The following is a 14,767-nucleotide window of genomic DNA, read 5'->3' on the forward strand; positions in this document are numbered from 1 at the left end:
GTTGAATTGCTGAATCATATGGTAGTTCTATTTTTAATTTTTTTTAGATACCTTGATACTATTTACCATAATGGCTGTAGTAATTTACATTCCCACTAACAGAGTACAAGGGTTCCCTTTTCTTCATATTATTGCCAGTGCTTATCTTACATCTTTTTTTTTTTTTTTTTTTTGAGACAGAGTCTCACTCTGTTGCCCAGGCTAGAGTGAGTGCCGTGGCATCAGCCTAGCTCACAGCAATCTCAAACTCCTGAGCTCGAGCGATCCTCCTGTCTCAGCCTCCCGAGTAGCTGGGACTACAGGCATGCACCACCATGCCCAGCTAATTTTTTTTTCTATATATATTTTTAGCTGTCCATATAATTTCTTTCTATTTTTAGTAGAGATGGGGTCTCGCTCTTGCTCAGGCTGGTCTCGAACTCCTGAGCTCAAATGATCCGCCCACCTCGGCCTCCCAGAGTGCTAGGATTACAGGCGTGAGCCACCGCGCCCGGCCTACATCTTTTTGATAGTAGCCATTCTAATAGGTGTGAGGTGATATCTCATTGTGGTTTTAATTTGCATTTCCCTGATGATTGATGTTGAGCATTTTTTCATGTACCTGTTGGCCATTTGAATGTCTTCTTTTGATAAATATTTATTCAGATCCTTTGCATATTTTTAAGTAGGGTTATTTGTTTTCTTGCTATTGAATTATATGAATTCCTTATATATTTTAGATATTAACCCCTTATCAGATATGTGGTTTGCAAATATTTTTTTCCATTCCACAGGTTGTCTCTTCACTCTATTAATTTTTCCTTGCTATGCAGAAGCTTTTTAGTTTAATGCAGTCTCATTTGTCTGTTGTATTTTGTTGTTTGTGCTTTTGGGGTTACATACAAAAAATCTTTGCCAAAACCAATGTCAAGAAGCTTTTCCCTATGTTTCCTACTAGTAGTTTTACAGTTTCAGGTCTTACATTTAAGTCTTTAGTCCATTTTGATTAGATTTTTGCATATGGTATGAGATGAGGTTTTGATTTTATTCTTTTACATGTGATATCCAGCTGTCCCAGCACCTTATTGACAAGACTGGTCTTTCCCCTTCACATCTTTGTCGAAAATCAATTGACCGTAAATGTGTAGGTGTATTTCTGGGTTCTTTATTCTGTTCCATTGGTTTATGTGTCTGTTTTTATGCCAGCAGCATGCTATTTCTATTGCTTTGTAGTAGATTTTGAAACCTAGTGCGATGCCTCCAGATTTGTTCTTTTTGCTCAAGACTGCTTTGACTATTTGGGGTCTTTTGTGGTCTGTACAAATTTTAGGATTGTTTTTTCTGTTTCTGTGAAAAATGTCATTGGAATTTAATAGAGATTGTATTGAATCCATAGATCACCTTGGGTTATATGGACATTTAAACAATATTCTTGGCCGGGCGCGGTGGCTCACACCTGTAATCCTAGCACTCTGGGAGGCCGAGGTGGGCGGATCGTTTGAGCTCAGGAGTTCGAGACCAGCCTGAGCAAGAGCGAGACCCCATCTCTACTAAAAATAGAAAGAAATTATATGGACAGCTAAAAATATATATATAAAAAATTAGCCGGGCATGGTGGTGCATGCCTGTAGTCCCAACTACTCGGGAGGCTGAGACAGGAGGATCGCTTGAGCTCAGGAGTTTGAGGCTGCCGTGAGCTAGGCTGACGCCACGGCACTCACTCTAGCCTGGGCAACAAAGTGAGACTCTGTCTCAAAAAAAAAAAAAAAAAACAATATTCTGCCAACCCATGAACTTAAGATAACTTTTCATTTATTGTTGTCTTCTTCACTTTCTTTTATTGTTTTATAGTTTTTACTATATGTATCTTTTACCTATTCGGTTAAATTTACTCCTAGTTATTTTACTGTTTTTGATGCTATTGTTGCTATATGTGATTGTTTTCCTTTCTTTTTTGGATAGTTTTTTGTTAGTATTTAGAAGCTACTGATTTTTGTATGTTGATTTTGTATTCTGCAATTTTACTGAATTTATTAGTAGTAACAGGTTTTTGGTGGAATTTTCTATGTATAAAATCATGTCATCTTACAAACAGGGTCAATTTAACTTCTTCCTCTCTGATTTGAATGTCTTTTATTTCTTTGTCTTGTTTAATTGCATGGGCTAGGACTTCCAATACTATGCTGAATAGAAGTGTCAAGAGAGGGCATCTTTGTCTTGTTCTTAATCTCAGAGGAAAAGCTTTCAACTTTCCACTGTTGATTATGATGTCAGTTGTGGGTTGGTCACATATATTCTTTCTTGTGTTGAGGTACATTCCTTCTACACCTAATTTGTTCAGAGTTTTTTTTTTTTTTTTCTTATCAAGAAAGGATATAGAGTTTCATCAGACGCTTCTTATGTATCTATAGAGATGATCGTGTGTTTTTTCTCCTTCATTTTGTTAATGTGGTATATCAAATTATTGTTGAACCTTCCTTGCATCCCTGGAATAAATCTCACTTGCTTGTGCTGAATGATATTTTTAATGTGCTTTTGAACTCAGTTTGCTAGTATTTTGTTGAGGACTTTTGCATCTATGTTCATCAGGGATATTGACCTGTAATTTTCTTTTCTTGTGGTGTCTTTTCTTGTCTGGCTTTGGTATCAGTGTAATGCTGACCTTATAAAGTGAGTTTGGAAGTATTTCTTCCTCTTCAATTTTTAGAAGAGTTTGAGAAGAATTGGTATTAGTTCTTTTTTAAATGTTCGGTGGAATTCAGCCATGAAGTCATCAGGTCCTAGGCTTTTCCTTGATGGGAGTTTTTTTTTTTTTTTTTTTTAATTACTGATTCAATCTCCTTCCTTGTTATTAGTCTGTTCAGATTTTCTATTTCTTCATGATTCAGTGTTGGTAGGTTGTATGTTTCTAGGAATTTATCCATTTCTTTTGGGTTATCCAATTTGTTGGCATATAGTTGTTCATAGTAATCTCTTATGATCCTTCGTATTTCTGTGGTATCCATTGTAGTGTCTCCTTTTTCATTTCTGATTTTCTTTATTTGAGTCTTCTATGCTTTTTTCTGCATTAGTCTAGCTAAAGGTTTGTCAATTTTTTTTATCTTTTCTAAAAACTAACTTTTAATTTTGTTGATCTTTTCTATTGTTTTTCTAGTCCCATTTATTTCTGCTCTGATCTTTTATATTTTCTTCCATCTACTGACTTTGGGCTCAGTTTCTTCTTTTTCTAGTTCCTTGAAGTATAACATTAGATTATTTATTTGAGATCTTTCTTCTTTTTTAATATAGGTATTTATTGCTATAAACTTCTCTCTTGGAATTGCTTTTGCTGCACCCATAAATTTTATTATGTTCCGTTTTCACTTCTGTCTTAAGATATTTTTAAATTTCCCTTTTGATTTTTTCTTCCACCCATTAGTTGTTCAGACCATGTTGTTTAATTTCTGCATATTTGTGGGTTTTCCAAAATTCCTCCTGTTATTGATCTCTAGTTTCATCCAGTATGGTTGGAAAAGACACTTGGTATTATTTCAGTCTGCTTAAATTTATTTGGACTTGTTTTTTGGCCTAATATGTGATCTATCCTAGAGAAGATTCCATCATGTTTGAGAACAATGTGTATTCTGCTCTTGTTGAGTGGAATGTTCCGTATATGTCTGTTAGGTCCATTTGGTCTAAAGTGTAGTTCAAGCCCAGTGTTTCCTATTGATTTTCTGTCTGAATGATCTCTTCATTGTTAAAAGTGTGGTAATGAAGTCCCCTGTTGTTATTGTATTGCAGTCTATCTCTCCTTTCAGATCCATTAATGTTTGCTTTATATATTTAGGTGTTCCAGTGTTAACTACATATATATTTATAATTGTTATATCCTCTCAATGAATCGACTTTATCATCATTAATACCCTTTTTTGTCTCTTTATAGTTTTGGCATAAAGTCTATTTTGTTTGATATAAGTATAACTACTTCTGCTCCTCGAGGACATTTAGGAGCCCCCTACCCCTTGGTATTTAATCTTCTTAACAACTCTGTGAAAACACTTTTGTTTAGATGTCTTAGTCTGAGCTCCGGCAGAAACAGACTCTGAGACAAGGATTTGAGTGCAAGTAGTTTATTGGGGTTGAAAGTAGGGGACTGGAAAAGTGAAACAAGGAGGAAAAGGTGGCCAATAAATGGTGGATTACTAAGCCAGCTCTCACTGTGGGCAACTGGTACTTAATTCTGTGGGGGAAAAATTGGGAGTCAGTGCAGAACACTTACCTCAGAGTTATTCCACCTGAGGAGTGAGGAAACTGAGGTATTTATGCACTAACTTCTTTAATTTTTGGTTGAGGGCTGCTTTTGAGGGGTATGTAGGTAGCAGAGTAGGTTATAGTGACAAGAAAAGCCCTTACAAGGAGAAATGGAGCTGCTGGTAGTTGGAAGCCAGGAGCTGGAGTAAGGAGAAGGCATCAAGGTGGGTACCGGCAGCATCCTCTATCCCAGGCTTCTGAGTAAACATTGTGGTTTAATGACAAGGGTACCATGGTCTCCAGAGTAGACTGACCCATGTCTGACACCTTGCAGGTATTCTTCAATAACCTTTAGTTCCATCTCCCTTTAAAAAGGCAAGGGAAAGCCTATCACTTTTTTATGTATTTTAATGTTTCTTTAAAAATCATCTCAAGCACTTCTGTGTCCAAGCATGTTTAAATCAGCACACCTAGAGCTACCCCTAAGAGGATCTCATTATATGGCAAACATAGTAATAGGTTCTGAGGATAACAGAAATGAAAGACATAATCCCAGCTTAGAGGAGCTTCTGGGATAGCAGGTGATTATTGGATGGCTTACCTAGTGATCCTTTTTCCAGTGAGAAAGGACTTGAAGTGAATCAATGAATCAACAAAAATATGTTTGTGGTGCATTAAAATTTGGGTAAAACATTCTTTACTTTCAGACCCTGGCCGACTCTGCCTTGTTGGCTGAGTGACATTTGATAAAACAATATTCAATCTCTCTGAGCCTCAGTTTCCTCAGCTATAAAATGGGATTACTAATACCTACTTTGTGGGATTGTTTGAGGATTAAATGTGATAACCTTGAACAATGGCCTGGATTTGGATAGAAGACATCAGAGGGGACTTGGGGAGGAGAGGGTCAATAGATAGGTCACTAAAACTAGAGTAAGACAACAGAACAAAGATAGAAAAGCAGGTTTGGCCGCTCGATCATGGAGGATGTTTAATCTCAAGGAAAAATAGGCTTTGGTTACTTTGCTGCAGACAGTGAGGTCTTAGTGTGCTGAGTCAGAAAGGGTGAGGAAAAGGGCCTCCAGTCTTCACACTATTTTGATATTCTTGGCTGACTGAGCTATTCGCAGGACTTAGAACTAAACCTTTAAGGAGCTTGGTTTTCTGCACCTCTGAAACACAAGCCTACAAATCCTGGACCCATGTCTAGGACCTTAGAGAACCCCCGTGGCATGGTAGAGAGTTTTCTTACATTGAAACATAAGAACTTGACTCTGTCATGGCCAGACTTGGTGCTCCCAGTCCTGCCTCTTAAAATTTACATTATTTAAACACATTAGCTACTGGACCGTTTTAGTGTTGGATGGGGAGGCTGAGGCTCAGCAACATGGTAGTCTCTTAATTATAAGTAGATTTTTTGAGAAGATTTCAGTCTTACAGGGGTTCAGAAATTTTCTCTTACTTACAGTGAGCCTAACGGATTGATGAGAATGTTTGTGAAAGAAAAACTTCTATTTTAAAATGGGGTGTGTTGTGGTTTCCAACTGACTTCTTACATATGTTCCTTTGATCTTACCGTAAGCTGCTCATGTTTCCCACCTGGAGAATGTGTCAGAGGAAGAAATGAACAGACTCCTGGGAATAGTGTTGGATGTGGAATATCTCTTTACCTGTGTCCACAAGGAAGAAGATGCAGATACCAAACAAGTTTATTTCTACCTATTTAAGGTGAGATTTTAACATTTTTAAAAGGCTTTTTCATCTTTCTCCTTATACCAGGTCATGGATGTGAAGGCTCTCAGCTCGAGATACATTTTGCCCTCAGGGTTGCTGAAGCAGGCGCCTTCATGACAGATTCTCTAAAATGACCCACTATACTTTTAACACATCACCGTCCTTGAAGGCCTTCACCCTTGTATGCATAGTTGAATATCTTGGTTTGCATATGCTTACAGATTTTTTTTTCCCATCCATCCAACAAATATTTATTGCACACCTGCCCTGTGCGTGGCACTAATGTAGGCATGAGGGATAGATTACTGGACAAACCAAAGTTCTTCCTCTCATGGAGTTTACGTTTCAGTAGAAGAGACAGAGAATCAACAAGTCAATAATATATTTGCAGGTGGTGGTGAGTGCTGTGAAGGGAAACAAAGTAGGTAAGTGGAGTCAGAATGGCAGGGACGGTGGCGGGTGGGGGACGTGCCTATGAGGAAGGGCACATAGGAAAGCCTTTCTGAGGAGAGGACAGTTGACCATAAATCTGAGTGGGAAATAGGAGCCATCCGTGCACAGGGCTGGGGGAAGAAAGAGCCTCCCAGGCAGAGAGAAGAACAAGCATCTAGAACGTGCACCAAGAGAGCTTGCGATATGGGAACAGCAAGGAGGCCAGTGTGGTGGAGCCAGTGAGCCAAGGGGAGGGTGTGAGGAGATGTGGTTGGAGGGGTGGCTCTAAGTCCTGTCCCTTATGCTTCAAGGAGAGGAATCGAGATTCTCCAAATTTGTTTTGGCTTCTTCTACACTGTTACCTGTGTGTTGTTGACACCAGTCCCTGATTATTGCTACCATTCCCCGTAGCTGCCTCCTCATGCTTCTACCTCAGCTCCATTTGGGTCACGTCCATTCACTTCCCACAGATGTTTGTCTTCTCAAGCTTCCGATTACAGTCAGGACTAACAGATGTGGGAGAGGAACTGGTGATGGGAACGGATAGCAAGACTTGAGCTTGCCAAAAATAGATTCATAAAGGAGGCTGCCAGAAGGAATAACCTTTTAAAAAAATAAACCTGCTACCAAGGGCATTGTAGATTATGTCATATTGTGTAACCCTTATAAGGATGTTTAAAAGCAAAACAAAGCACTCAGAGCTTATGGGCAGGAACATTTTGCCTCTTCTAATAAGAGGCACTGTGCTTCATTTTTAAATGACAAGGATAGCTAAATTTTCCATTGAGTTCCCTCTTTTGCCGTGGCTGCTAGGAATCTCAGTTTGTACCCAATTTGTATATCCTTTTTCTTTGTCTGAACTTCTTTGATCCATACTTTTCTCTTCTTCCCTTTTATTAACTTTTGCCTTTTATTGTGCTGGGGGGTTTTGGGTGGAAAGGAGATAGGAATGGGAGGTAGAATTATAATTCCTTTTTAACCCTTGGAGTATTATTGGGGATATTAATTTTAAAAACTTTAATATGAGAGAAAGAGCAAGATTGAGAGAGAGAGAGAAAGAGAGAGAAAGAATTTGTATGAATATGAACAGCTGGATTCCCCACAGCCATTAGCAGCCACTAGACCACTTCAGGTGTCCAGATGACAAATTGTTGACATGGCTGTGAGGCCTGAGTCATCCAGATTGAACCCTGGCAGATTCGAACTGTTTAGGACTTCTTTGGAAAAAGATCTTAGTTGAAGAAAAACAAGGTCTGCATGACTGCAGCTATTATTTATCTTGGAACGGAGCTCCCTGGCAGCTACCCACCACCCTGTTGGAAGTGAAGGTGGTGTCAAGGTTTCCATCCTGTCAGCCTCCTCTTGGTTTAAAACTGACCAAACGGGCCAGAAAGTACTGCTCTGCTTTGAAGTACATTTTTTTCTCTCCTTACCTCCTTCATCTTTAAATAACAGTGTAGACATATTTGCTTGTGCAAACACAATTCAAAATCACCATTCTCTCCCACACTCCCTCCCAAAATTATTCTTTGGGCAAATGATTTATAAATTATCTATTCCTTAGTTTTTAAAAGGCAGTTCCTGTGTCTGATATGTATCAATGATTTAAAGTGTGTTATATATTTAAGTAACATTAAAAAAAAAATTTGTCTCAGATGTTGAAAATAAACCCAATGAACAACTGCTTCCTAAAAGCTGAAGTATCTCTTAGTGCCTACAAATGTGGCTCTAGAGCCCAAATACCTGGGTTTAAAACCTGGCTCCATCACTTAATAAGTGTGACCTTGGGCAAGTTATTCTGTCTTGGTTTCCTCATCTATAAATTACAGACAATAGTAGCACCTACCTCAAAAGGTTGTTCTGAGTAGTAAATGAGACAGTACATGTAAGAACTATGAAGAGTCTCTGGCAAAAGTAGGGATACAAATGCTTGCTGTTATTAATATATTTTTTTTATCCCAGCTCCTTCATTTTATAGATGAAGAAACCGAGGTTTGACGTCTCTCCAATGTATTAGTTGACCTCTAAATTGAAACCTCCAATGGACCAAGTTCCTAAATGGTCTTGTTTTAACTGGGGGTTGGGGGGGGGGAGTAGGCAATCAGAATTATTTGTATTTAAATTTTAAGATCAATCTTTATATATTCTTAGAAACATATACAATGACATATCTTTATTACAAATTAATTTTTGTAAAACTGGGCATAATACAGGGAAAGGATTAACAAATGCTTTATACTTACGCTTTTTATGGCACCCCTGGAAGGAATTGAGGTCCTTGTAAGAGACAGCTTGTTGGTGACACATGGCCATCTTCAGCCTTGGGTGTTCATCCATTTCCATTAACTTCCACGAGAATAATTGCTATAGTTTGTTTCTGTTGAAAAGGCAGTAAGTGGAGAAAGGAGGGAAAGATGAAACTTAAATGCATGGCCATATCATAACTGGCCCACAGGTAAACTCACAGAGGAGTCAATCAAGGGTTGAAGGTAAAAAATTTCAATATCAAATTTATTTTCAACTTTGTTCTTGGTAAGTGGCTGTCTATTTCCCTTTTTCTCTAATGTTTACTCAATGAGGGCTTTAAATACCAGTGGCAGGAATTAAGAGCAGTGTTTTGTTTTGTGGGCATTAAAATGCCAGAACACTTGGCCTGCATTCTACGGATGGAGGGGAAATGAAAAAAGACCGCAACAGTGAAAGTTGCCAATTGAGAGCCCTGCAGACTTCCTTCCCAGAGAGCCCATGCCCTAGATTATGCATATGACATGCAGCTGCTACAGACAGCTCCTGTCCCCTGGCCTCATTTGTGGATCTCAGCCTTTCAGGTGTTTATTTTATTTTATTTTATTTTTTTTGAGACAGAGTCTCACTCTGTTGCCTTGGCTAGAGTGCCATGGCGTCAGCCTAGCTCACAGCAACCTCAAACTCCTGGGCTCAAGCAATCCCTCTGCCTCAGCCTCCCAGGTAGCTGGGTCTATAGGCATGTGCCACCCACCATGCCCGGCTAAACTTTTCTATACATTTTTAGTTTTCCAGCTAATTTCTTTGTATTTTTCTTTTTAGTAGAGATGGGGTCTCACTCTTATTCAGGCTGGTGTCGAACTCCTGAGATCAAACGATCCACCCGCCTTGGCCTCCCAGAGTGCTAGGATTACAGGCGTGAGCCACTGTGCCTGGCCCTTTCAGGTGTTTAAATAAGATCCTCCTCCAGAGCTTTAGCTCACCTTCAGTGGCCCGAATGGGCATGTGCCAAGTATGCAGGGTTGTACGCCAGGCCTCTAGGCCAGTGGGAATCCAGAAACAGGGGAAAAGGGGAAAGTGAGTTGGGATAGTGGTGTCTGATGGTCACTTCTGGGTGGTCTAGGTTGCCCAGAATATGAAAAATGTCAAGTTCTTCATAGTTCTGGTTATGGGCATGAAGGTAAATTTAGATTACCTGATAGTTGCCTGTTTTATTGATTTAAGAATTTGCTTCCATATAGTTAAGATAAATAGAATATGATGACTTCCCTTAATAGGCTCTCTCTGTGTGTGTGTGTGTGTGAGAGAGAGAGAGAGAAATAGAGACAGAGACAGAGAGAGACATTGACTAAGTTTTTTTTTTTTTTTTTTTTTTTTTAATGATTTCTTTGCAGCTCTTGAGAAAGTCTATTTTACAAAGAGGAAAACCTGTGGTTGAAGGCTCTTTGGAGAAGAAACCTCCATTTGAAAAACCTAGTATTGAACAGGTAAAAAGATAAAAAGAAGCCCTTTTTTTATTGGCTTAAGGCTGGAGAAATCTTTTAATCTCCCTTCCATACCTCTATACACTTCTTCCATCCTCTGTACCTGGCTCAGAGATGTTCATGAAGTCTGCAGAAATTGTCCTGGACCCTTTGGATCAAAAGTGCATACCTAATTTAATAAATAGTCTAGTTTTTGTCTTTTAGGCTTCTTGTGTACTCAGAATTCACTGAGTGTTTTGGGAAGAAAAAAGTTAAATAGAACATGTAGTTCGAAAGAACACATGAAATGTGCTTTTTCTTGTTGTTAATGGTTTAAAATTAAGTCTTTGTCCTTTTGTTTGGCACTGTTTGAGAAAGCCTTTTGAGGTGAGGGAATTCAGTAGCAATGTGAAAAAAACATTGTAAGTCAAGCAAAAAAAGCAAAAAAGAAATGAGTTTTTTTTTTTTTTATTTGTGTAATCTGCACAATTAAGAAATGAGATTTTGTACCCAGAAATTGACTTCCTGCTACATTATGATTCCTGGAAAGAAGGCGTTTTACTCAGGGAATCTGTTAAAATGTGTAGACCTTTCCTGTTAGGTATTGTCAGTATATCTCATCAGCATCACTTTTTAGTTTTTTATTATTTGGCTAAATAAAAACACGCGGGACTGAATTTCTTGATGAGAGTGACTACAGAAGACATAATACCAGAGTATTTACAAATAAATGTATTTTTTTTTATCAGTAATTTTTCAGTAGAATAAATTTTATTTTGCCTCCAAACTCTATCAGACAAGAATCCGGCAGGGTGCGGTGGCTTACACCTGTAATCCTAGCACTCCGGGAGGCCGAGGTGGGTGGATCGTTTGAGCTCATGAGTTCTAGACCAGCCTGAGCAAGAGCGAGACCCCGTCTCTACTAAAAAATAGAAAGAAATTAGCTGGACAACCAAAAAAAAAAAAAAAAGAATTCATTGTTATTTTTTATTTGAAATTAGATGAAATGGGAGTGTTCTGTGGAAAGGTTAAATTAATCCACAGCTTTTAAAAAAAAAGCACATAATTTCGAATGACTTTTTTTTTTTGTAAGCTTGCTGAAACCAAAAGAGTGATAGTACAGGGTTTAAATTTTAGTGGTTTGGTTCAGTGGAAGGCATGCTAGCAGCCTTCTGATTAATTGTATGTAAAAACATAATATTTATCCAGGAACCCCGTTATATGTGAGCTTCTGTGCTGATAGTGAAGCAAGAATTATTCCGCAAAACAGTCATATTTTATTGTTTAAGAGGTTTTGACCTTTTTAGTTCGTGGTTTTTATTTTCTCTTTAATGCTTCAGGATTGCAGCAGGCACAGAATCACAACTCACAGCCTCTCTGTCTTGTCACTTTTCATCCACTGTGATCTGAGGCAAGATTCCCTCTGGGCATTGCTGTTGTCTTTTAGGGAAATAGAAGAGATTTTTGTGAATAGCAAAATGTCTGTTCTTTGGCTAATAACCACGATTGGTACTGGCTGTGTGGGTGTTCAGAATTAGTATGATTGCATAGCTGCATGAATAAATTGCCTTCCCTCCTTTTAAGGGTGTGAATAACTTTGTACAGTACAAATTTAGTCACCTGCCATCAAAAGAAAGGCAAACAATAGTTGAGTTGGCAAAAATGTTCCTAAACCGCATCAACTATTGGCATCTGGAGGCACCATCTCAGCGACGACTGCGGTCTCCCAATGATGATATTTCTGGATACAAAGAGAACTACACAAGGTAATCAGATGATGAGTATTTTTCCTGTGGTCCCATAGAGCATGTTACAGACATAAAATTGCTACTTGACTCTGCAACAAGGTTGCCCAGTTATTATGATGACTCCATCAATTCAGAGAGAATGTCTTTATAATTTAACTTGCAAACCTCTACTTTTCATTAATATTATAATATTTGGGGGGATAAGGGGGTCTTAATCATTTAGACTGATACTGCCCAGTATGATAGTCACTACCCACAGGTGGCTATTGAGCATTTGAAATGTGGCTAGTTTGAATTGAGATTTCTAATATTGTACCAAAAAAGAGTTTAAAATAGCTCATTAATAGTTTTTTTTTTTAACATTGATTACATGTAGAAATGATAGTACTTTGGATTACTGGATCAAGTAAAATATATTAATTCTACCTGTTTCTTTTTACTTTTTCAGTTGGCTACTAGAAAATTTAAAATACATATGTGACTTGCATTGTATTTCTATTGAATATCTCTGACTAGACGACTATATTATAACTTTGGAATTAATATATAGAGCCATCGCTTAAAAAAATGCAATTACCATTATAATAATGGAGTTAAAGAATTATTTTAATGAAGGAAAGATTAGCCTTATTCTAGCACCATGACAGAACTGTTATTATATGTATTATCTTCCAGTTTTTGTCCCTTTAAATAAAATTTTACATTAACTATAATGACAGAAAATACAGAATTTTGTAGTCTTGTGGTACCTCCTGCCCGCCCCCCCTTAACATCATATCAAACATTTCACGGGTCCCATTATAGTTCATTGAGTTGATTTACCATAATTTACCTAACCATTTCCCTATTGGAGGACATTCAAATTCCTCAAATATTCTTGGACTGAATATATATTTTTTTCTAAAGTAGGGAATTATTTTTACTGCTTATGAACTGCAGAATAATAGAATTGGCCTTACAAATCTTAAACATGGACCACACAAAATATAATGACCTATCTCATTTGTAAGAGAGTGCCTTGGATCATATATTCTATTCACTTTTTTATAACTTTTCTCTGTTTTTATTTTAGAGGCACATCAAGCTTGTTTCCAGAAATATTATGGAGCTTTAGTGCATATATATATATATATATATATATATTTGTTTTTTTCTAATTTGAAGTAGGCAGTGTCCAGACCACTTGTGCCTTGGTTATTTTCTGTAATAGTAGATGACATGGAGAAATGGGAATGATTTAAAATAAGCTTCTCTCTCTGTCATTTACCTGAATTCGTGTGTAACACCTACACTCCCCTACTTTCTCCCTACTTTTACAATATATACAATTTGAGTTATTAAGTATTTTCCCCTTAAAACTTAGTATTTATAGGAATTGCAGATTTCTTCAGAAAAATTTTTTAAATCATATCTTTATTTCTACGTCCTTCATTTCAGGGTTTTACGTCATCAGTTCTAAGCTGGGCACAATAGTGTGTTCCTGTAGTCCCAGCTACTCAGCAGGTTGAGTGGGATGATTGCTTTAGGTGGCAGTTCAAGGCTGCAGTGCGTTATGATGGCACCTGTGAATAGCCACTGCACTCCACCCTAAGTAACATAGGGAGACCCTGTCTCTATAAAATTTTTCTCTATAAAAAACAAAAAGAAAGAAAAAATAGTTGTATATTATTGTAACTCTTATTTATAATAAGAGTTGAGATAATAAATCTCTCAAAAATACATATCTTTTAACCCCATTTGTGAATGATTGATGAAGTTGAATATTTGTCAAAGCCAAACCCTGAATGTACTTGCCACTCTTAACAGAGAAAATAATATTTGATCAAGACAAAGGAGAATTAACTGTGAAGCAGCTTGGGAGACATTACTATATTTTAGAAAACAGAATAAAAATATGAGGCAGCGTTTGGGAGTTACCAAGAAATGGGCAACTCTTATAAATACTTAAGAAGTAGTAAAAATAGAAATTGGACTTTGAATGAATGCTGGGTTTGGGTTATGGCTCCATCTCTCCTTAGCTCTGTGAGCTTTAAACCAGTCACTGCACCTGCCTGACCTTCAGTCTCTTCCTCTAAGTCTCACGAGTGTTGTTGGTATCCCATGGGTGGTTTGTGTGTAGTGTCTAGCACATAGGACGGGTGTTGGGAAGATGCTGGTCATCATTTTCCTCCTGTACATGTTCTCCAAAATTCAGTCACTGCCAGCACGGGGCTGTTAATCTAGAGCCTTAAACATACAATTGAATGAGGGTATAATTATTTGAATATCACTTTAGAAAAATATACATAACCTAAACTTTTGTACCCCCATAATATGCTGAAATAAAAAAAAAAAACACATCATTATAGACATTTCAAAAAAAAAAAAAAAAAAAAAGAAACTAAGATAACAGGGAACAGAAAGACAGCAGAAGAGTCCTTTATAGTCCAGCATCCTGAGCCAGCCCTGAGGCAAAAAGTGGAGTCAGACAATGGTTAAGAGAAACCCCGCTGGGAGAAACTGAAAGGAATATGCCCTGATCAGTTGTGAAACCTGCCGATTTCGAGGTGGAATGTAGACCAAGCACCTCTGTTAATAATAAATAAGGAAATGAAGGCAGACGACACCCACCTCTCCCGCTTCCCCATCATGCCATGTTGATGAGAAAAGGGAATAAAGAGAAACAACCTGTGAAAATTAGGAGAGCCGGTAATTGTTTCAGAATAAAACCTCACTGCCATGACGACTTTGGGGAATTTAAAAACCACACACCACACAGCATGGTGTCTCACTGATACTAATCGTCCTAAAAATGGGTAATATTACAGGCTGCAGGCACCAGCAAGCTTTATCTTGATGTTGCTGTAAGAGAACCTCAGAACCTATAATGCTGGTTCAGCTTATAATTTACAGCAGTTACTGTAGCAATTAGAACAAAGGGACCGAAAACTTCTGGAG

The 14,767-nt window shown here is 37.8% G+C and overlaps 1 protein-coding gene across 1 annotated transcript in view; it reads left to right on the plus strand.

The window, feature by feature from the left end:
* Positions 1–14,767, plus strand: part of KAT2B (lysine acetyltransferase 2B) — a 98,167-nt gene that overhangs the window by 40,398 nt on the left and 43,002 nt on the right. The window contains exons 3-5 of the mRNA XM_069475444.1: positions 5,792–5,937; positions 10,014–10,106; positions 11,667–11,848. Coding sequence (XP_069331545.1) covers positions 5,792–5,937; positions 10,014–10,106; positions 11,667–11,848 — 421 coding nt within the window. The remainder of the gene's footprint in view (positions 1–5,791; positions 5,938–10,013; positions 10,107–11,666; positions 11,849–14,767) is intronic.

This window comes from Eulemur rufifrons, chromosome 7 (genome assembly GCF_041146395.1).
Source record: "Eulemur rufifrons isolate Redbay chromosome 7, OSU_ERuf_1, whole genome shotgun sequence".
Lineage (NCBI taxonomy): Eukaryota > Metazoa > Chordata > Mammalia > Primates > Lemuridae > Eulemur > Eulemur rufifrons.